At 50.1% G+C, this 21,622-nt stretch overlaps 2 protein-coding genes across 2 annotated transcripts in view; both read right to left on the bottom strand.

Moving 5' to 3' along the window:
- Positions 1 to 1,775: 1,775 nt before the first annotated feature.
- Positions 1,776 to 4,933, bottom strand: LOC102489828 (alpha-1-acid glycoprotein 2). The gene is made up of 6 exons (XM_006142775.3): positions 4,765 to 4,933; positions 4,234 to 4,376; positions 3,946 to 4,016; positions 2,800 to 2,907; positions 2,581 to 2,684; positions 1,776 to 1,959 (listed from the first exon to the last, which is right to left on the bottom strand). The coding sequence occupies exons 1-6, from the start codon at positions 4,876 to 4,878 to the stop codon at positions 1,894 to 1,896; spliced, it is 606 nt and encodes a 201-aa protein (XP_006142837.1). The 5' UTR covers positions 4,879 to 4,933; the 3' UTR covers positions 1,776 to 1,893.
- Positions 4,934 to 14,596: 9,663 nt separating this feature from the next.
- The window catches only part of COL27A1 (collagen type XXVII alpha 1 chain), a 191,819-nt gene continuing 184,793 nt past the window's right edge, over positions 14,597 to 21,622 (bottom strand). The window contains exons 65-67 of the mRNA XM_027769364.1: positions 21,426 to 21,535; positions 19,694 to 19,912; positions 14,597 to 16,737 (exon numbers count right to left, since the gene is read on the bottom strand). Coding sequence (XP_027625165.1) covers positions 16,591 to 16,737; positions 19,694 to 19,912; positions 21,426 to 21,535 — 476 coding nt within the window. The 3' untranslated portion in view covers positions 14,597 to 16,590. The remainder of the gene's footprint in view (positions 16,738 to 19,693; positions 19,913 to 21,425; positions 21,536 to 21,622) is intronic.

Here is a 21,622-nt window from a genome sequence, read left to right as displayed (position 1 = left end):
CCACCCCCGACCTATGAGCAAAGCCACTTGCTGTATGCTCCAGAGACTGCGGTAGCCTTGCTGGGAAGTGACCTCCCCCACCCCCGACTCCCTGATGTACTACTATAAAAGAATTACATAGATCTCTCATACACCCTGAGCATATGATAAGATTTCCCGAAAGTCCCCTGACTGCTCCCTTTTGCCCTGACCACCTACTGTTAATTACAATGCATCATCCCTGCGGTCACAATGGAGGGTGTGCTGAAGTTCTATCTAGGCAGAAATTTTCTTGACCTTTGGAAGGCCCTTCAAGACACATGTCCTATAGCAGAAATCTACCAAAAAAATAAAAAAGAAAAGAATAGGAAAAGGAAATGGCATCTTGCTGAGAGAGGACTGAAGGGAAGACTTCTGGTGGACTCCGAGCCTCCGAGTCCAGAGCCTCGCCAGCATCAGCAGCCTGCCCCTTCTGCTCCTGCTCTGAGACATCTGGCTGGAAGGGGAGCCCTGTGTCGGGTGCCACACGGGCTCCAGCTGTCGGGTCGGGGCTGCTGGAGTCCTGGGCTATGGAGCCCGGCCCTTGGGAGGGGAGCCAAAAAGGGCGATGGCATGGTGGGCACAGGACTGGGTATCAGGGCATTGGCTATGAACCTTCCCTTCTGGAGTTGCCTGGATATTCAGCCTCTCCTTTCTGCCAACCGATTGGTGCTGCCGCCTTCATGTGACAAGGCCCATCAATCAGGAGGTCCCAGTGTTAGGGAGGAGGTGGGACCTTCCTTGCTGGACTCCTGGCTTCTAGTGCTCAGTTCTTGTGCCATAGTGGGCTATGCCCTGTGCAGGGCTCCACCTGGAGGGCTTCAAGAACTTTGCAAGATAAGCTGTCAGGTGTGGGTGGAACGCAGTTAAACACTGGGCAGAGGGAGCCTGATCCCACGTGACCAACCAGACTTCAAGTCCCAGACCCAGAGACTTGGAAGAAGACATGCCAGACACGCACGTGCATGTCTGGGTCTTGATGGATTAGGAAATTGGAGGCAGAAGAATTGCAGTGTGAACAGGCCCTGTTGAGGGAATGCTCTCTCTGTCTCTCTGTCTCTCTCTCTAGTGGGCACACAAGCATGATCCAGCATTACAAAAAAAAAAAATCACAAACATACACACACACACACATATATAGTGTCAGCTGGTTTCTGGGACCAACCTCACTCCAGATGTCATTTCCTTTTTATGGTCTCCAGATGAGTTCCCTGAGGAGACGTCCATGGAGACACCAGCCCCTCTGGACGAAGCCCCGAGTCCCCCACATCACCTCTGCTCTGTCCATGCCCTGGCCAGACAACCTTGCCTGGATGTTCCTACCTCCCATTTAGTCCCTCCCAACCCGCCTCCCCACACGTCAAAACTGATTTGCCTGCAGTAAGGTCCCTTGTGACTGGCACCTCACGCCTCCGTGCTCCCCACACTTGACCCACCTCTGCTGCTGCATGGGGTCTTCTGTCCCAAGGTCCCCAATGTGTCCTCTTGGTCTTTGCTTGCCACAGGAACAGAACTACCAAGCTCTTACTCTTCCCAGACTGGTTCAGATGCCCCTCGGGAACCTTCCCTGAGCTGGGCGCCCATGGCATGTGGTGCCTACTGCCCTGTACCCGGACCCATAGCCCAGATAGTGTGGCAGGGGCTCTTCCAATCAGGACGGGGTCTTTGCCAGGGCCTGGATAGGCCTCTACTCGGGGCAGGCTTCTAGATGAATGAATAAATGAATGAACAAGGGATTGGATGAATAAAGAAATGACTAGTATCCCGAATGCTCCTTTATTGATGCAATAAGAGGAAATAACCGAGGTACAAAAAAGAGGTTGGGGGTAAGGGTGGTCCCGAAGTTCCTTAGGTCTGGACCCAATGCTGTGTCTTCTAGGACTCCTCATTTTCAGTCTTCTTCCCCTTCTCATCCTGTGAATCCTGTGGCTCACAGCGATCCTGGAAGATGAGGGGAAGACGGCACAGTGAGGGGAGCACAGGACAGTGCAGCCAGCTCATAGATTCTGAACTCGCGGATATGACACAGGGCAACAGCACATAAAGCCTTTCATTTAACACAGCATGAAAGAAAAGGATAAAGGCTGCAGTTGCACGGGAAATCCTGGTTTCTAGCAAATATCAGGACCGTGATCCTGGACTTAATGCAGTTGAGTAACACTGAAAACCCTGACAGCAGTTCCCCATCATGTGGGATTAAGAATGATGAAGGGGGAGTAGAAGCCCAGGGTGTGTGAGGAGACCCTAAAGGTCATTTTCTATTGTGTCTCTGCACCAAGTCCCAGCACCTCCTCCTGGCTCACACTGTACCCTTCTGTTAATCTCCAAGTCCTCCCACCTGCCCTGGCGTCCCAGCATTCCTTATTTCACAGGGACCTTTCCCTCCCTGGCCACCACCTTGGCCTCTGTGAATCTCAGCTGTCTCTGCAGTGAGGCAGGTGCTGAAGGCAGGAGACCTGCTCCGCTGTGCAGCTATGGCTGGCTGCTGTCCCTCTCTGGGCAGCCTGTGTTGACCAAGGCAAGGCCGCTCTCAGGTGGGCACTGCCCAGTCCCTGCATGTACCTTTTTCCAGTCGGTGTAGACAGCTTCCGATTTGTGCATGCCCAGGCACGCCAAGGCTTCATGGAACTCTTCCAGTTGCTCCTGGGTTGCCACAGGCTTGTCAGCTGCAGGGAGAGGTGGAAAGGGGGCTGGGTGAGGACAATGCATGCCCAGTAGCAAGCCAGGGAGGGCTGTGTGCACCTGCAGAGAGGTGGGGACTTGGAGCTGCTGGGCACCTACTGTAGAAGGAGAGCCCCCGGTTCTTCTCGTCATCGAGGTAGGCAGCAAGGAAGAAGGTCCTGGGGTCTTTGAAGAACAGCAGGTGGGCAAAATGTTCTCTGCCCCATTCTGCAAGAGGAGAGAGCGCTGGGTGAGACTGTGAGAGGGCACAACGGTTTTAGTTGCACAGGACAGCAAATCTGGGGTGTCCAGGCCCAGGCAGCCATCAGCGAAGGCCTGGAGTCCACTTAGACCCCCACGTGCCCACCCCACTGTGTGCCAAGCTAACCCCTTTACAAATGTGGAAACAGGGAACCAGCAGTTAGCGTAATGGCTAAGTTGCTGGACTCTCACGTAGTCGACCGCGGTTTGCGTCCTGAACCCGGTGGCTTAAAACTCACGCCGGGCGCTTGTGCGTGCGTGCCCAAGATCCGAGAGGAGAATGGAGGAGAAGGGATTGTGGTGTGACCATCCCCCCTAGGGGGTGATTTCTCGCTTTCTGTCGCTATGTCTCTCTCTGTCTGTCTGGCGAGCGCACGCGCCCTATAGTGAAAACCTCTCAAAAAACAAAAAACAAAAAACCAATGTGGAAACAAGACTGGCTGCCAGGCCCTTTCCCTCCAGTTCACAGAGATAGGAAAGGAGAAGCAGAGAGGGGCCCCGAGGTCACTAACTGTGTCTGCTCAGTTCCCTGGACATTGGGTCCTCCTACTGTGTGCTGTCTTTACAGTCATGGTGGGGACAGAGATGAAGTCACTGCCCAAGAGGCAGTCTCCCCGCCTTGTCTTCCAGACCATCTTGAAGAGTGACTGAGAGAGGCAGATCTGACTGCCTTATGTTTGAGTTCTTGTTCTAATGACAAGCTGTGCGACCTCAGGGAAACTGCCTGACATCTCTGTTCTTCCTTTTCCTCGTATAATCATTGTCATGTCCCCTTAGGCTTGTTCGTAAGTACTAAGTGGCTCCAGCAATGTAAAGCACTTCAAACCGAGCCTGACCCACGGTAAGAGCTTGAAGACATTGGTGGTGATAACTACGATTAGCATGGCATGCGGGCGGAAGAGCTCCTGTCTTGAGTTCTCTGTGCCCCATGCCTTAGACCCCGCCTCCTCCTTGAGGCTGGCCCCATCCCACGAGATAGACCCTCTGCCCGGGGCCTGCCCTCACCGTGTTTGGAGATTGTCCCGTTCACGCGCTGCACCCACAGGTCACTGGAGTTGTAGATGCACTTGTCCCCCCTAACGGCAGGTGGAGGGTGGGGAAACAACAGACGGTCAGGCCATGACAATATATTTCCCGTGGAGTCTACGTACTAGAGGCAGGGGTGAGTAGCGTCAGCCCTCCCCATCCCAGGAAGGGGGAAACAGGCCCAGAGGAGGGAGGGACTTGCTTGCACGTCTACCATCTAGGAATAGAAAGCAGAAGCCTGAGGGGCGGGCTGGCGTGGGCTCTCACACGGTCATGTATTCTCGGAGCAGGATCTGGTCCTCCGTGTGGTTGGGGGTAAAGTAAAAGAAGTTTGCGTGGATCGTTCGGACTGACTGATTGTACACTGGGTTCCGTTGGGCCGAGGCGATAAAAAACCACTTGCCAGAGATCTGGGGAGAAGGCAGGGGATGGTGATGGGGGCTGGGAATGCGATTCTTGACGGTCACACAGGACAAGCCTCGGGCTGCTCTCGCCCTCTCCATTGTGCAGGGAAACTGAGACCCCAGGTGGGGAGAGGCAGGCGGGATCAGGCTTCCCCACAGGTCCCCCTCTGTGGCGTACTCTGCTGAGGGACTCAGTCATGGGGTTTCCGAATGTAGACACAAGGACATGAATGACTCTGCTATGCCCTCGCTGGTCAGAATTTCACCCCGAGATCCCGCAGAGCAGAGGGCAGAGCCAGGAGAGGGAGCTGACCACAGGGGCAGGGCGGAGAGAAGCTCAGCTAGGGCAGCAGCCGCCCACGGTCACCAGAACGGGCGGGCCCCAGGCACTCACCCTGTCCAGGGTGGCATTGGTAATAGGTGCCACTGTGAGGTTGGCACACGCCGGGTTCTGGGCGTCCAGCAGAGGTAGGAGGCTCAGGACTGCGAGGGCCCAGGGCAGCGCCATGCTGAGAGATGCGAGAAGGAACCGGAGCTGGTGAGAGCTGGTGGCCGAGGACAATGCAGTGACCTTTATACCAGGTGTGGGCGGGGCATCTGGGGCCCAGCTAGGGTCTGCTCAGGGCCATGGCACAATCCTGCCAGCAACTGGGACACGGGGAATGCTTTCACAGAACCTCTGTCAAGGTCAGCTGTCGGCATGGCCTGCACCCCCAGGCTTTACGCGGTCCCTGGCCTGGAAAGGTGAGGGAGGCCCTTATTAGCACCTGGCTTGATTAAGGCCAAGGTGGGTGTGCAAGCAGAGTGGTGAGCCCATAGATTTTAGTAGCGGGGCCTCCCACCCCACAGTCTCTCATGTTTTCAACCAATTGTATCCCCCTGAGCTCCAGGACTTGAGCGGGACCAGTCACAACACAGGCACCTTTCCAAGTGTTTCCGGGTTAGCATCGGAGGGTGGTGCAGGAGGTTCAGGGGAGGGGAGGGCAAACATGGATTCAGTTCCAACAGAGTGTGGCCACAGCTATGACAAAACAAAAGCCCAGAAGCCCTAGTTCATTCCCAGAAGCCCTAGTTCATTTCCAAAACACGGCCTCTATGTCGAGTGCCAATTTCCAGAAAACATATTACTTCAACTGTCTCCCAACAAGCCACGTGAAATGGAATCACCTCCCTGTCGTCACACACCTGCTGCCGTCTGAGCAGGGACCTTGCCTGTCTTTCCCGCACCCATCCCAGTCCTGGGCCAGTGTCCCACACAGAGGACACTCAGCAAATACTGTGGGACAAATGATTCCCTGCCCTTGTACATTTCTACCTGGTGGGGTCAAGTCTTTATCCATAGGAATGAGTACTTCCCAACGTACGATGATGGTGTACTTCTAAGTTTGTATTTTTACTCATTTTATCTATTTTGAGCATTTTTTTATGTTTCAGTGTAGTCTGTAGTTAAAATAATACTCAATGCAAATCTTTTCTTTTCACTTAGTATATCTTAACTTAGTCCCATCCTTTCTTTACATATATAGTATTTTTTAGAATGATTTAATTTTATTTATGCTTATTATTTTAGTTTGACTGGAGAGAGAGACAGAGAGAGAGAAGAGATGTGAGAAAGCAAGCCACCAGGTTCAGGACTTGAACTTCAGTTGGCCACATAAAAATCCAGTGTCTTAACACCACCTATTGGCTGGCCCCTATCTATAACATTGTCACATTGTGATTTTTTTTCCCCTTGGATAAGTGTCAGGGAATGACTGAATTGCCTTGTGAAATTACTCTACTGTACAAGAGAAAGAAAGGTTTGTGTCATATGCAAAGTCTTGTCCATGAATGTGCCTAACAACATTGCTCAAAATATTAGGGTGCCAGGAAGTCGTGCCATTCTGTTTTTCTATGCAAAAATGCACCGTGACTTTCCACACAACCTGACAGTCACTACTCAGAGACAATCCGGATGTCCACCTATGGAAAATGGAAACACAACCTGTGGCATTTTCATACCTAAGAGTAATACTGAGCAGTGCAGAGACCTCATGATGCGGATGAATCTCAAAGACATAGAACTAAGCAAAAGGAGCCCGAGCCATAGGACACAGACAGGATGATTCCATTTACCTGACGTTGTAGGACATCCCAAATCAACCCACAGTGACGAAAGTCAGGTCAGTTGCCTAGAGCAGACAGCATGACTCGACCGCGTGCAAACATGAGAAGACCTTCCGAGAGGGTGGGGACGTTACAGATTTTCACTTTGGTGGTAGTTACACACGTGTATCCGTTAGGGAAAACTCATTGACATATAAAGCTACAACATGTGCATTTTATATCATTTATTCTAACTCAATAAGTTGGTTACCTTTATTGAGCTAGGGGTTGGCAGGTGGTGTGGTGGTTAAGGCACTGGACTCCCACGTGACCAACTGAGGTTTGAGTCCCAGACCTAGGAGCTTGCTTTCTCATTTTCCTTTTCTTTCTCTCTCTATCACTCTCTGGTCAAGTTAAAAAATAATAATATGGGTCTAACAGGTGGCATAGTGGTTAAGGCACTAGACACTCCCACATGGCTGACCACAGTGTGAGTCCTGGACCTGGTGGTTTGCTTTCTCACTTTCCTTCTCTCTCTCTGTGTATCTCTCTTGGATCAAATGAAAATAAATGAATGAGTAAATAAAATAAAATTAAATAATTCTTAAAAAATAATGATCATAACAAATGTAGTTAAGTAAATAATTAATTTTAAAAACTTCTTCCCAAACAGAGAAATCAAAATCATGACAAACCCAGAAACACTGACTTTTTTGACCAATGTACTGACTTGGCACTGTGAATTCTTTTTTTTTTTTTTTTTGGAGAGGTTTTTTGCTATAGAGCGTGTGCACTCGCCAGACAGAGACAGAGAGACAGAAAGCGAGAAATCACCCCCCAGGGGGGATGGCCACGCCACAATCCCTTCTCCTCCATTCTCCCCTCGGGATCTTGGGCACACATGCACACGCACCCAGCATGAGTTTTAAGCCACCGGGTCTGGGACGTGAACCGCAGTAGACTACATGGGAGGCCAGCGACATAGCTATTACGCTAACTGCTGGTCCCAGCACTGTGAATTCTTGTCATTTGTGAGGTTTAGGTATTTAACCTCGTGGTCTGTGGCCTTCCCTTTGTTCTGTGTGGAAATCCCGGGGCAGCCCACATGGAGGGAGGGTGGCCAGGGAGAGCCATGTGTTCCAAAGCGGAAGCAGGGACTGGGGACAAACAGAGAGAGCTTCTCCTCTGAAGTGGTGAGGGTGCCCATGGTCTGCACTGTCACTCAGGCTGCCCCTTGGGGCCTCACCCTCCACCTGAGAGGCTGTCCACATAGTTCCCCCAAGTACATCCAGCACCCACCCTGACGCAGAGCAGCTGCCCCTCTCCTCACACTTCAGGGAGCTCGCGTTCCTCTGTGGATTGAGGCTGCTCTGGGCAGTCTTCCCTGTATCCGGCTCCGAAACCACAGCAAGAAAAGTTAGGTGGGAAAGAAAGAGACAGAAAAGCCTTCAGGGCCATAGAGGGGGTGGTGAAGCACTCTCCTGGCTTCACTGGTTTCTAGCTGTGTGATGCGAGTTGCTTAACTTCTCTGTGCCTTGAGATCTCACCTCTAAAATGAGGATAATGGTGGTACCTGCTTCATGGGATTGTCATGAGAATTAAATCAGTTTGTATCCGTCAAATGTGTGTTAAATGAGGCAAATTTGTTTCTCTGGGTCTGCCGATTATAGTACTGTCACGGTCAGTTTAGCAACAAGCTGGGGCGGGACAGAAAGACTCCTGCACTGCATGTAAACGCCAACAACGGCAGGCCACGTACCACTTCAAAGACATCAAAGCGCAAACACAGGGACCAGCAGTTAGCATAATGGCTATGTCATTGGACTCCCATGTAGTTGACCACGGTTCAAGTCCTGGACCCAGTGGTTTAAACTCACGCCGGGTGTGTGTGCATGCGTGCCCAAGATCCCAAGAGGAGAATGGAGGAGAAGGGATTGCAGCATGGCTCTCCCCCCTGGGGGATGATTTCTCGTTTTCTATCTCTCTGTCTCTCTCTGTCTTCCTGGTGAGCATACACGCCCTATAACGGAAAAAAAAAAAAACAAAACGGAAACACACATCTATCCCAGGTTCACGAAAACCAGATATTCTCCCCCCTCCCATGATATAGACAGTATACAAATGGCCCAGAGAGCTAGGGTGAGCCTTAGGTAATCAGGGAAAAGACTCCAGTTGAAACAATTCATTTACTGAGAAAGCCACTTAGATCTTTCTTTTTTTTAATTTTTAATTTTTTTATTTTTTGGAGAGGTTTTTGCTATAGGGGATGTGCACTTACCAGAAAGACAGAGAGAGACAGAAAGAAAGAAATCACCCCTTGGGGGGGATGGCCACGCTGCGATCCCTTCTCCATTCTCCTCTCAGGATCTTGGGCACGCACGCACACGCGCCGAGCATGACTTTAAGCCACCAGGTCTGGGACATGAATCGTGGTTGATTACATGGGAGTCCAGCGACATAGCCATTATGCCAACTGCTGGTCCCAACCACTTAGATCTTTCTTAACACGAGCACTGAGTTCTGTGTGATAACTTGATCTTCCACACGAGCAACCACATAGAACACGCAGGCAGAACAAGCCATCCTCGTCAGCAGCTTCGCGCCGGGGCTGGGGGAATGCTCGAGACTAATTGCCCAGGTCACACCCTGCCATGTGATCTGGGCAGCGTAGGAAATCTCTCTGGACTTCCCTTTCCTTCTCTAAAAAGCCAGGGTCACAGCATGCGACTCACGAGGTTGTTCATGAGACGAAACTCCCTCCATCTGGCCCTGGCACGACGGCAAGAGAAGTTTCTTGCATACTCCTCACAGTACCGGGTTTAAAGTCAGCATGCAAGAAATTGTAGCCATTATTATTTTGAATTGTGCTATTTATTTATTTATTAATTTTTGGGAGAAGTTTTTGCTACAGGATGTGTGCGCTTGCCAGGAAGACAGAGAGAGACAGAGAGACAGAAAGCAAGAAAGGATCCTGCAGGGGGGATGGCCATGCCACAATCCCTTCTCCTCCAATCTCGTCTCGGGATCTTGGGCACGCCCGCACACGCACCCAGCATGAGTTTAAGTCACCAGATCTGGGACTCGAACCGCGGTCGACTACATGGGAGTCCAGCGACATAGCCATTACACTAACTGCTGGTCCCAAATTGTGCTATTATTGAGTCAAACCACATAAAACAGTGGATTTGATGTGTCAGAAACTTTATGTACAAATGTAGCAACATATGTGCACATGTATGTGTGTAACTACCGCCACAATAAAAATCTACAATGCTGGGACCAGCAGTTAGCGTAATGGCTGGATTCCCATGTAGTCGACTGTGGTGCGAGTCCCAGACCCGGTGGCTTAAACTCACGCCGGGAGCGTGTGCATGTGTGCCCAAGATCCTGAGAGGAGACTGGAGGAGAAGGAGTTGCAGCGTGGCCATCCCCCCTGGGGGGTTGATTTCTCTCTTTCTGTCTCTCTCTGTCTCTGTCTTTCTGGCAAGTGCACACCCCCAATAGCAAAAATCTCCAAAATAAATAAATAAATAAATAAAGGCCAGCAGGTGGTGTCGTGTATAGAAGAAGCACTAGATTCCCACATGGCCGACAAGAGTTCGAGTCCTGGACCTGGTGGCTTTCTTTTTCACTTTCCCTTTCTCTCTCTGGTCAAAATAAAAAGAAGAATAATAACAAAAGGAACTAAATAATTAAATAAATAATTCTTTAAAGAATCTACAGTGTTGCAACTTACTCAATTGGATGTCTTTCCATTTTATGCAATTCAGCCTACTATTACTAAAAAATATCTTTTCATGGCTAGTGAGCGGGCAGGCCATAGTGTTCCTATTTTGCAGAGGGAGAAACCTGCCCAAGGCTGTCTGTCCAGTTGGGACCTGGAGTCCATCGGTCAGCCTCTCCCTTTCTCCCTCTCCTGTCCCTCACTTTCCCAGCACGGGGCTTCCGGTCACTGTGGGGCAAGGCTGTGCACAGCTGGATCTGACTCACTGTGGACAGAGCAAACTCAGACCAGCCTGGACTTTCCCGGGAGGGCCCACCTTAGCGCTTTCCTAACTCTCGGTTGTGCAAGGGGAGGTTGGGAACAGGGAGAGCCGTCTTCTGTCCCCATTACTCTCTGCTAGGAATGTGCTGGCCGGTCAGGTCACAGAGAGCCACCTGGAGCAGACATCGCCAGTCAGGTCACAGAGAGCCACGTGGATCAGACATTGCCGGTCAGGTCACAGAGAGCCACCTGGATCAGACATTGCCGGTCAGGTCACAGAGAGCCACCTGGAGCAGACATGGCCCCTCTTGTCTTCTCCCTCTGACCCTTCTTCCTGACACCTCTGGAGCTCTGGCTGGTGAAGATCTCACTCCTGCCCTCGCAGCTCAGCCCGTTGCCTCCTGGGTAATTCTGTTCCAGGGCCCCAGTCCCCTGCTGTTCTGTGCAAACCTGTGTCTTGTCCTGTTCCCAGCTCAGGACCCCAGACCACCGGCACCCTCGCTGTAGCACCACGCTGAGCTACCCTACAGGTCTCTCCCCGTGCTTTTTTTTCTTCCCCATCTGGCTGTCTTCTCTTCATTCTCTCTCAGCCCCAGCTCGGGGACTGTGATGCTGAATTTTATGTGTCAGCTTAACTGGGCTACCCGATGCCCAGATATTTGTCCAAATACTGTTGTGGGTATGTCTGTGAGGGTGTCTCTGGATGAGATTGGCATTGGTGGGTAGACAAACTAAAGCAGAATGCTCTCCCTGGCCTGAGTGGGCCTCACCCAATCAGTGGAAGGTTTGACTAGCAGTAAAAGACTGAATAACGGTGACCTGCTTCTGCCTACTGCTTTCAGACTGGCAGTTCAGGCAAGTGCTCTATGCAATTATATGATTTTTTAAAAATCTTTCTCCCCCCACCCCAGAGGGTGTATGTGCTCATTAGAGAAGGAAAGAGAGAGAGAGAGAAAGAGAGAAAAACTGAAAAAGCACCCTCCCCCCATAGGCAACAGTCATTCTGCAATCCCTTCTCCATTTCTCCCTCCTGTTGATATTTTGGGCATACACATGCCTGAGTGTCTCAAGCTTCCGGATCTGGGATTCAAACTGCACAATCAGTCACTGAGATCCAGTTCCCTTAATACCACCATGCCACTGGCTGGTCCCCATGTTTTATCTTTTGTAGAAGAACTTTTACTGTGCCTTTTCTGTGTTTAGACACAAAATACTTACCTCTGCGCTTCAGCTGTTTATCCTAACATGCCGAGTCGCCTGGGAGCAACCGGCTCCCCCACGTGGGTTTGAATAAGAGTGTTCTACGAAGGCTGCACGAGGACGTCTTTCTCATCACACACCCCATGCTTGAGTGATACTGACTATACACCCTTGGCTTCCTAGGTCTTCAGCCTGTTCCTGCAGAACTTGGGACTTAGCGTTCAGAATCATGAGGACCAATTCTTTGTAATACATCCCTTTGTCTCTCCTATCGCTTCTGTTTCTCTGGAGAACCTGGATAAGGGGGTCACCTCCTGATCATCATCTCCTTACTGAGATCACATCAACTGTGTCCCCTTTGAGGTGCTTGGGAGGTGATCCCCAAGCACCTGGCCTCCCCTTCTACTCGTCCGTAGCCACATCAGGTCCGACCCCTCCAGCTGCAGCCACGGGACCCAGAGCCATTCAGACATGCAGCCAGCTCCGTCTGTAACTCCGGTGCTCAATAAACCCATGCGGAGGAAACGCAGATGAAGAGTTCCTATGAGCAATCGTGTACAGAGTTCAAGCGCCTATGGCTGCAGCAGAGACCAAAATACAGCCCCTGCCCTTACAGAGCTTTCTAGGGGGAAGACAGACCTTGAAGTGACTTACCTTTCCTGCCCACAACACGGACATCTTTGGAACACAAACACTTTGAGAGTGACGCTAGAGGGGAGCGCACAGAAGATGGGTCAGGGAAAGAACCATTCTGGCTCGGTCTCATTTCTGGTTGTCAGAGAAACAAGAACATCAGAGCTGGTTTTGTGTTGTTTTCCCCCGTGCTGGGAAACCGTTTCTCAGCCTTAGCCAGTGGCTCTGCACAGAGGTCTTGGGCCTGTAGCAGGCACCAGAATCTCTACGGGGCTATTAAAGCACAAATAGCTGGGCCCCACCCATGAGGGCTGTGATTCAGTTGGTTTGGTGGGAGGCCAAGAATGCGTATTTCTTGAGCGCTCCTAGGTGCTGCCGCTGCTGGCCCCGGTTCTGGCACACAGCCTTGGGTGTAAGCCACAGCTCGCCTGTCTTACCCTGGGACCGCAGACCCTTCCTGGGACTTCTGTTGCCCTCCCTTAGGTTGGGAAGCTGTGCCTGGACACGGGACTTGCCATGGCCTCCTAAGCTGCTCACCTGGGCTCTGTGATTTGGCTCCAGAAGCCACAGCAAGCTGGCCTTGGTACTCGTGGCCTGGGCGGTGACGAGGTGGGAAGGGGAGGTGAAGATTGGGTGTTAAAACAAATTCCTGGGTCTGAACTCAACCTCTTGTGATACGTTCTTTCCCTCAGATGAGTAGGGCAGAGCAGTTCTGATCATCCAGACGCCCAAGAAAGAGGAATGAGCCTAGGAAGAAAGCAATCTGAACCACGAATAAGAAATTGTGGATTGTGAGCCAGCAGGTGGTATAGAGGTTAAGGTGTTGGACTCCCAGATGGCTGACCGTGGTTTGACTCCTGGTCCTGGCAGCTTCAAACACACTACATGTGCGTGCATGCATGCCCAAAATCCTGAGAGAAGACCGAAGGAGAAGGGATTTCCACATAGCTCTCCCCTGGGAGAGTGGTTTCTCACTTTCTGCGTCTCTTTCTCTCTAGCAAGTGCATGTGCCCTATGGCAAAAATCTCTCCAAAAAAAAAAAAAAAAAAAAAAGGACAAAGAAAAGAAATTGTGAAATCTGCAGGTAAGACCTCCAGATAAAGGGAAATTTGAGATAAATAGTAAATGATTTTTTAAGTAGACTCCAAATATTGCATGAAGCATCCTTACACCCCCAAAGCATTTATTGTTGAACTAAAATTCACATGGATCTGGGCATCCTACGTTTTTATTTACTCACTCTGGCAACCTGATCTCCTAGGCTCTCACGTACTTCCAAGACAGGTGCTCCTGTGATTTCTCTCAAGAATCTGATGGGCAAAAATGACTCATTTTGAAGCATTATTCGCAAAAGCCAGAGCCAGAAACCATCCAAATGTCCATCCATCAACAACTAAGTAAACAAAATGTGGTCTATCCATACAGTGGAGTATCCTTCGGCCAGTAGAGAGGGCTGAAGTACTGATCCCTGCTCCGCCATGACTGAACCTTGGTGAGGTTGCGCTGTGAAAGCAGTCACAAAAGCCGCGTCTAGGGAGTCCACGTATATAGAATATTCAGGGTTGGTAAAGCCACCGAGCAGATGGGTGTTTTTCCTAGGGTTAGAGAAAGGGACATGGGGTGGGGGGGAGCACTGTTAAATGAATAGGGGTTTTCTTTGGGATGATGGAAAGGTTTGGGACTATCATAGAGAGTCCCAAATGAAGAGTTCCTGTGAGCAATCATGTACAAAGTTCGAGCGCCTATGGCTGCAGCAGAGACCAAAATACATCCCTTGCCCTCACAGAGCTTCCTATGGGGAAAACAGACCTCAAAGTGACTTACCCTTCCTGCCCACAAAACCAACCCCCAGATATATGACAGAATAGATTTCTGGTTTGGGTTTTATTTTTTTAAAGAGTTATTTTTTTTATTTAATTGTGTTTGTTATTATTACTTTTCTAATTTGATCAGAGAGAGAGAGAAAAGAAAAGTGAGAAAACAAGCCGCCAAGTCTTAGACTCAACTGCAGTCGGCCATGTGGGGGACCAGCGCCCTTAACGGCCATGCCACCAGCTGGTCCCTAGATTCCTGTTTCTTTTTTTTTTTTTTTTTAATTTGTCACAAGGCATTTGTGCTTGCTAGGATGGGGGTTGGAGGCAGGCTTAGGGGAGAGAGAGGAGAGAGAGAGAGAGAGAGAGAGAGAGAGAAAGAAAGTACCCAAAGGGAATGGCTACGCCGCAATCCCTTCTCCATTCTTCCTTGGACTTCTGGGCATGCGCACATATGCACTCTGCAGGTTTTCCAAGCTGCCAAGTCTGTGACTCAAAACACAGTCGGCCAGGTGGGATCCAGCGCCTTAACCATCGTGCCACAGGGCTGGCTCGTTTCCTGTTGTTTTAAGCCTCCCGAATCTGCGGTATCGGTGCCGGCCTATGCAGGTATCCTCTGAGTATCTTCTCTCCACCCCAAGCTGCCAGCAACTCCCTCCAAGCTCGACCAAGGAGCACACAACCACAGACACGTCTTTCCATTGCCTCAGTCTTAAATATTTATTTAAAATCCAGAAGGGAAAAGGAGAAATGGAACCCACTGGGGTTTAACACACTGACATGTGGACAGAGACGTAAACGAGGACAGTAGGAAAAGAACGAGACAGAGGCCGGGGGTGGGGGAAACGAGGGGCTGAGATGAGGCCCCAGCTGCTACGAAATGCACTTCCATGGAGGCGTCTGGGCTGGGGCAGCAGGCGAGGGGGACAGGAAGTGTCTGGGGAGGGAGGGTGGGCCAGAGTGAGGTATTAAATAGAGAAAACCGAATCGAATTCCCAAAGAGACACAACTTCAGAAGAGAAATACACACACAGAGACTTTCACATACATTTTCCCCTTCTATAAAAATAATTCCAGAGTTGAAATGACCTCAGGCTCCAACTCGTGCATGGATAGCGTACAATTCAGATCTCACTGAACGTCAGCATCGCGCTGATCTCTGAGGCCGCATAATTCTTCTTTCGCCTCAGCCCAAGTTTGTACTTGCAGCTAATGACAGTAGGTTTGATAGGATGTACGGGCAATGAAAAAGCAAGAACCATGATTGCATCTTGAAAGGACAGTCTCCCAGAAGGGATGAACTTGGGGGATGTTCCGTGGCTTTGCGAGACAGTTTGGTATTTACGATCCATCTCTAAGGCTAGCCCTGACCAAAGGTCACTCTTGTGACTAGACTTGTCAAGGTCAAGGCTCCTCCCAGGGCCTCTCTCTGGGGCATGCCTTCTAAGGCAAGCCCATCCTCTCTCCAGGACCACAAAAGGCCCACTCTAAATGCTTCATGCCCGGCCTCCCCACTGCCTTGAAAGGACAGGCATTTCGAAGTTCATAAGTTAAAAGGTAACTCTCTCTACTTCTGGTTTCTGGTTTTATTTTTATTTTTTTATTTTTTTAATTTTTTGGTTTTTTTTGTTGTTGTTGTTTAGCTTCTCCCCTCCCCCTTTTCCTTTTTTCTTTTCAATTTTCCTCCTTAGCAAGTCACCTGACAAGCATAAAGGTGATGCTAGGAAAATGTTTTAATTCCCCAAACTCTGTCATTTGGAGGATAGAGAAGGATGTGGATGACGTCCAACATCGAAAGTTTCTTCAAAGTCTGTGGCAAAAATGGTAGCACCTTCAGAATCTTAAATAGGTTTTTTTTTTCCCTTAAAAAAAATCACATACTCTACGAGACAATTGTGAGCACCAAAGATTTCACAGTGGGAGGTAGCAAAGATGGCACCGCCAGCCCGAGGGCCTGGCCTCTTCCCACCTCCTGGCTGCTCTTTCTCATCCTCTCACCTCTTCTCCAGGTGAAAAAAATGGTAATGCACCTTCTTTTTGTTTGTTTAAATAATATATATATATACTTTCTTTCCTTTTCTCCTTTTTTCATGTCTCCTTTCTAATATTGCACATCAAAAACTCCCTGGCTGGGACGAGCTGACATGGCGCTCCCTTCCCTCGAGTTGGCTGGAACATGGGGCTCTTTGGGCAGGAAGCTGGGGAGGGAAGGGAGTGGCCCCGAGTTGGGAGACAGGCCACCGGCTCAGGCGGGTTGCAGGTCCAGCTTGCTCTCGCTGGCTCTTTGGTTGGTCTTTGGAGCTAAGCTGGGATCCGCTGTTCCCAAGGATACCTGGCCCCTGCTACCCTCCCCCATCCACTTTTACTGGGCAGGGAACATCTGGCCTCGTGCAAGGAGGCTTGGGCAGGGGCTGCCTCTCCTGGGGCCACCTGCCCCTCAGTGCCCTCCCCTTGCCTCCTCCTCTTCCCTTCCCCTCAAGGCCTAGAGGAGCCAAGAGGTCAGAGGTCAGAGGAAGCATGCAGGTCCAACTTCGAGGCGGTACTGCTTCCCTGATGAGGCAGGAGGGAGGTTGTCCACACTGACGATGGGCAGCTGCTGGGGGTCCTGGGTCCGGAAGGTAAAGAGCGTCTGATGCCAGCGGCCATCCTGGACCTGAGGGTGCAGGAAAACAGCTCATGTATATCCGACATGACTCTCGTCGCGTCTCCTGTGCATTTCCCTGTCAGCTTTCCTCACGAGGCTTAATGGCTGCATGGCATTTCGATGTAGTAATAACCTGTATATGCACGTTAAGATTGCTTCCAATTTTTTATTTATATATTTATTATTTTTAAAAATTTGCTAGAGGGGGGACCAACAGTTGGCATAATGGCTGTGTCGCTGGATGCCCATGTAGTCGACCGTGGTTCGAGTCCCAGACCCAGTGGCTTAAACTCATGCCAGGTGCATGTACGTGCATGCCCAGAATCTCATTAGGATGAAGAAATGGAGAAGGAATTGTGTGACCGCACCGAAGGGGGTTCCTCTGTCTCTTTGTCTCTCTGTCTCTCTCCGTCTTTCTGGTGAGCACACACGCCCTATAGCAAAAACCTCCCCAAAAAAAAAAATTGTGTGTGCTTGCCAGAGAGAGACAGAGAGACAAAGAGACAGAGGAACCCCCTTCGGTGCGGTCACACAATTCCTTCTCCATTTCTTCATCCTAATGAGATTCTGGGCATGCACGTACATGCACCTGGCATGTTTTCCAAATCACCAGGGCCAGCATTCACACACATAGTCAGCCATATTGGATCCAGTTCCCTTAACCACCAGGCTTGGGAACAGCCCCCACCTTTTGATTCTTATAAGCAATGCTGTAATGAACATGACTGAAGTCAAACATGATTCTGTGCACATGCTTAATCATCCCCTTAGAACAAATTCTAGAAGAATTACTGAATTAAAGGGTGGGTACATTGCTGAGGTTTTGCACATATAGTCTGTTCTGCATAACTGCAGGTTTCCCATCTGCAGATTCAACCCCACTGTGAATGAAAACGTTACATTGTTGGGACAGCAAGTGGCTTGGTGGTTAAGGCACTGGATGCTCACATGGCCAACAGTAGTTCAAGTGCCGGACCAGGCAGCTTGCTTTCTCACTTTTTTTCTCTCTCTCATGAGCATATGTGCCCTATAGCAAATTAAATAATAATAATAAATAAATTAAAACGAGTAATTCTTTAAAATGTTACACTGGTGTTGATGTATACTACGTAGCTAGGCCTATGATGGTTGTGTCTATATCAAACACATTCAGACTTTTCTTGTCATTATTCCCTAAACAATAGTCAGCCCTACATATCTGTTCACAGCGATTTACATAGGATTGACAATGTTTTTTGTTTAAGTTTTTGCCACTGGATGCATGTGCTCTTGCTAGAGAGAGGCAGAGAAGAGGGAAGTGAGAACTCACTCTCTATTCTACTCTTGGGATGTGGGCATGCATGCACACATGACTGATGTGATGTTCTTTTTTCTTTCTGTTTTTTTTTAAGCTATTTGTCAGAGGGTGTATGTACTTGCCAAAGAGACAATGAGAGGGACAGTGAAAAATTATGCCCCAGAGGGAATGGCCATGCCGCAATCCCTCCTCTTCCTGGGTCTTTGGACACACACAGGCACACACGCCCAGCATGATTTTTAAGCTGCCAGATCTGGGACTCAAACCACAGTACGCACCTTAATCACCACATCACCAGCTGGCCTCACTGTATTAGGTATCATAGGTAATCTAGGGATGATGTAAAGTATATGGGAGGGGGACCAGCAGACAGTATAGTGGTTATGTTGCTGGAGTGCAGTTTGAGTCCTGGACCTGGTGGATTAAAACTCATGCTGTGGGACCAACAGTTAGCACAATGGCTATGTCGCTGTACTCCCATGTAGTCGACTGTGGTTTGAGTCCCAGACCTGGTGGCTTAAACTCACGCCGGGTGTGTGTGCATGCATGCCCAAGATCCCGAGAGGAGAATGGAGAAGAGATTGCAGCATGGCCATCCCCTCTGGGGGGTGATTTCTCACTTTTTGTCTCTCAGTCTCTTTCTCTCTTTCTGGAGAGCACATGCGCCCTATAGCGAAAACCTCTCCAAAAAAAGAAAAAAAAAAAAAAAACTCATGCTGGGCACATGTGCATGCATGCCCAAAATCCTGAAAGGAGAATGGCGAAGGGATTGTGGTGTGGCCATTTCCCCTGGGGAGGATGATTTCTCGCTTTCTGTCTCTCTGTCTCTCTCTGTCTCTCAGGCAAGCACATGTACCCTATAGCAAAAATCTCTCTTAAAAACTAAAGTATATGGGAAGATGTGCATAAGTTAAATACAAATGCTCCACCATTGTAAATGAGGGATTTGGGTAACCATGAATTTTGGTATCTGCAGAGAGTCTAAGAATCAGTCCCCACGTGTACTGAGAATAGTGCACGCTGGATATATATTTGGACTTCTGCTATGCAGAAAGCATGTACTAATTTCTTTTCTCCAACAGCTTCATGTGAGAGTATTAGTTCCCCACATGCTCGCTAATACTGTGTATTACCAGTTTCATTTACTCTTATGAAACTAGTTTTTGCCTTTAGACAACTTTCTATCGTCTCCTCCCCTGACAAACCTCCTCTGTTTTGGGCATTTGAAAATGATCAAAAATATTAAGAGAAAAAAAATCATCTCAACTAGGGCAGGGAGATTAGGGCAGGGACAGAGAGAAGACAGCCTCTTCAAAATAGTCTTGCCAATAAGATTCCATTCTGTGGAATCTTACCAACCCAGACGTCCCCTCAGAAGGCTCCCCGAGAGGAAAATAAAGACAGTCTTATAAAATGGTCATAACAAAATTGTTATGCAAAGATAAAACCTATATATACCATACCATATGACTGGGTCATTGGGAAAGTCATGAGATATTTATCTATGTTTTTCTATGCAAAAATGCATCATGACTTTTCCAATGATTCAATATAACATAAAATATAATATGAAATTATTAGATGAAGTCTTAGAATAAAAAGGTTTTCTGAACAAGTTTTTTCCCATCTGTCCCTGCTTGGCAGGCCCGTGAGACCTCTAAGAGTCACCTTGCAGCCATCCATGGATACTTCCGGCCTGAACTGACCCCCGGCTTCAAAGACCTGCCCATTCCAGGCCCGGAAGCGCACAGCCTGCCTGGCTGGGGTCCGCCCGGGACCCTCCTGCCACACGGTCATGTTAAGGCAGTGGATGGTGATGTGCTGGGTCACCTCCGAGCTCAGCAGGTGCAGAAAGTTCATCTGGACCCGGCTGATGGCAAACTCGACCTGCAGAGGAGATAGCCGTGAGGTGGGATCAGGCCTGCGGCTCTCAAGATTCCCCATCTTTCTCTGGAGGGGAAAAGGGATAAGCCCTTTCCTGGTAAGCTTTTCCTAACTATGTCCCCAGATGTGTCCCCACTTGATAGATAGGGAAATCAAGCTCTTTGAGCTGGTCCCCCAGCCCCTTGGCTATGTGACAAGAGTGCCTGCCTGACTCCAGGGCCAGAACTTCGACTGTCCTAATCCAATCCACTTCCCACTGAGCTGAGATCCAGAGGCCCAGAGACGAAGAGGGTCTTGCCCAAGATGCAGAGGCTCTTAGAGTACAGAAGGGAGGTGCTCTCCACACCCTTTCCAATGGTGGGGTGGGGGGATGCTGCTGGAAACAGCAGGCCTCAGCACAAACAACAGGACAGGATTTATGGCTTCTGAGGTTCCCCATGGGGAGCCTGAGCCCCTCCTTGCCATTGTTCCTGATGGAGATGATGACCCAGACGGGCGGTCATGCTGCCAACTCAGGGACCAACTCCAGCCTTACCCTCTGCTGTACCCTCTCTGTGGCCCCGGGGAGAAGGTCCGCAGAGGTCACTGAGGACCTGCTGGACCTTGAGCTCTAGCTACAGGTGTAGCAGTGAATCTGACCTCCCCACATCTGGCTCAGGACCTGGCACGTGGCAGGGACCCAGCAAAGACTCGCCGATGGCCCGTGATAGATGGCCTCACCTGGAGATTATCAAAGTCTGGTTCTGACACAGTGGCCACCAGACACCTTTCAAGCCTCCCAGGGTGTAGTGCTGATGGAACGGGACATAAGAACCTCTGGGTCTCTCCCTCCCGTGAGCCAGGGCAGTTTTTCAGTGTGACATGAAGAGCCCCAAAATGTGGAGGGCTTAGTGGAATTGCAGACCCACAGTCCCCTGAGGGGTACCCTGGGTGGGGGCGCGATCATGCCCCAAAGCCACCGACTGCACTGGTTTGACGTTGGGTTGCCCTGCACCACCCAAATGCTTAGCCCAAAGACAGGTGCATGGTTGGCAGGTGCGGAACTTCGTTAAATGTCTGCATACACCTTTGTCCATGTTGCTACTGGGGTGTGTCCATTTTGCAGAGAAGACAACTGAGGCTGAGAGAGGCTGAGCCACTTGCTTAAGGGATGTAGGGATAAAGGAGTGGCAAGGCCAAGGCGTCCTCCTAGGGCTGCCGTGTGGGCTCTCACAGGGCGTGTCCCAAGTGAGCCTCACATTGACTTGATTCATGCCAACGACTCCAGGCCAGGCCAGCTCAGCCAACCATTCTGCTGTAGATATTAGGCTTGAAGGAAGATTCATCAGCATCACACAACCCGGGAGGGTTTGGACACCACTGATTGGCCCAGCTCACCCCCAACTTACAGATGAGAAACCTGAGTCTCAAAAAGAGGTGACTTTCCCAACCCGGAATAGGCCCTGGATTGGCTGTGGGCTGGGCAAGAGCAGGGACACAGAGGGTCAGCCTGGGGGCTGGCAGGAGCAGATGGTACCTTGGAGGCCGTGATGGGCTTGAGACATGTCTGTCCACCGTGTGTGAAGTTGCAGGAGACTTCAATGGTGTCGGATGAGCAGCCGAGGTTTGGGTCCACCCAGTAGGTACCTGCAGCAGGGGATGAGGGTGATGGGTGCACCTGGGGAGGAGCCCAGGACTCGGTTCTGCAGATACACCTGCGCCTCTGACCTGCTG

This window comes from Tupaia chinensis, unplaced genomic scaffold (genome assembly GCF_000334495.1).
Source record: "Tupaia chinensis unplaced genomic scaffold, TupChi_1.0 Scaffold000081_1, whole genome shotgun sequence".
NCBI lineage: Eukaryota > Metazoa > Chordata > Mammalia > Scandentia > Tupaiidae > Tupaia > Tupaia belangeri.
This window is presented reverse-complemented; position numbering and strand designations above follow the sequence as displayed.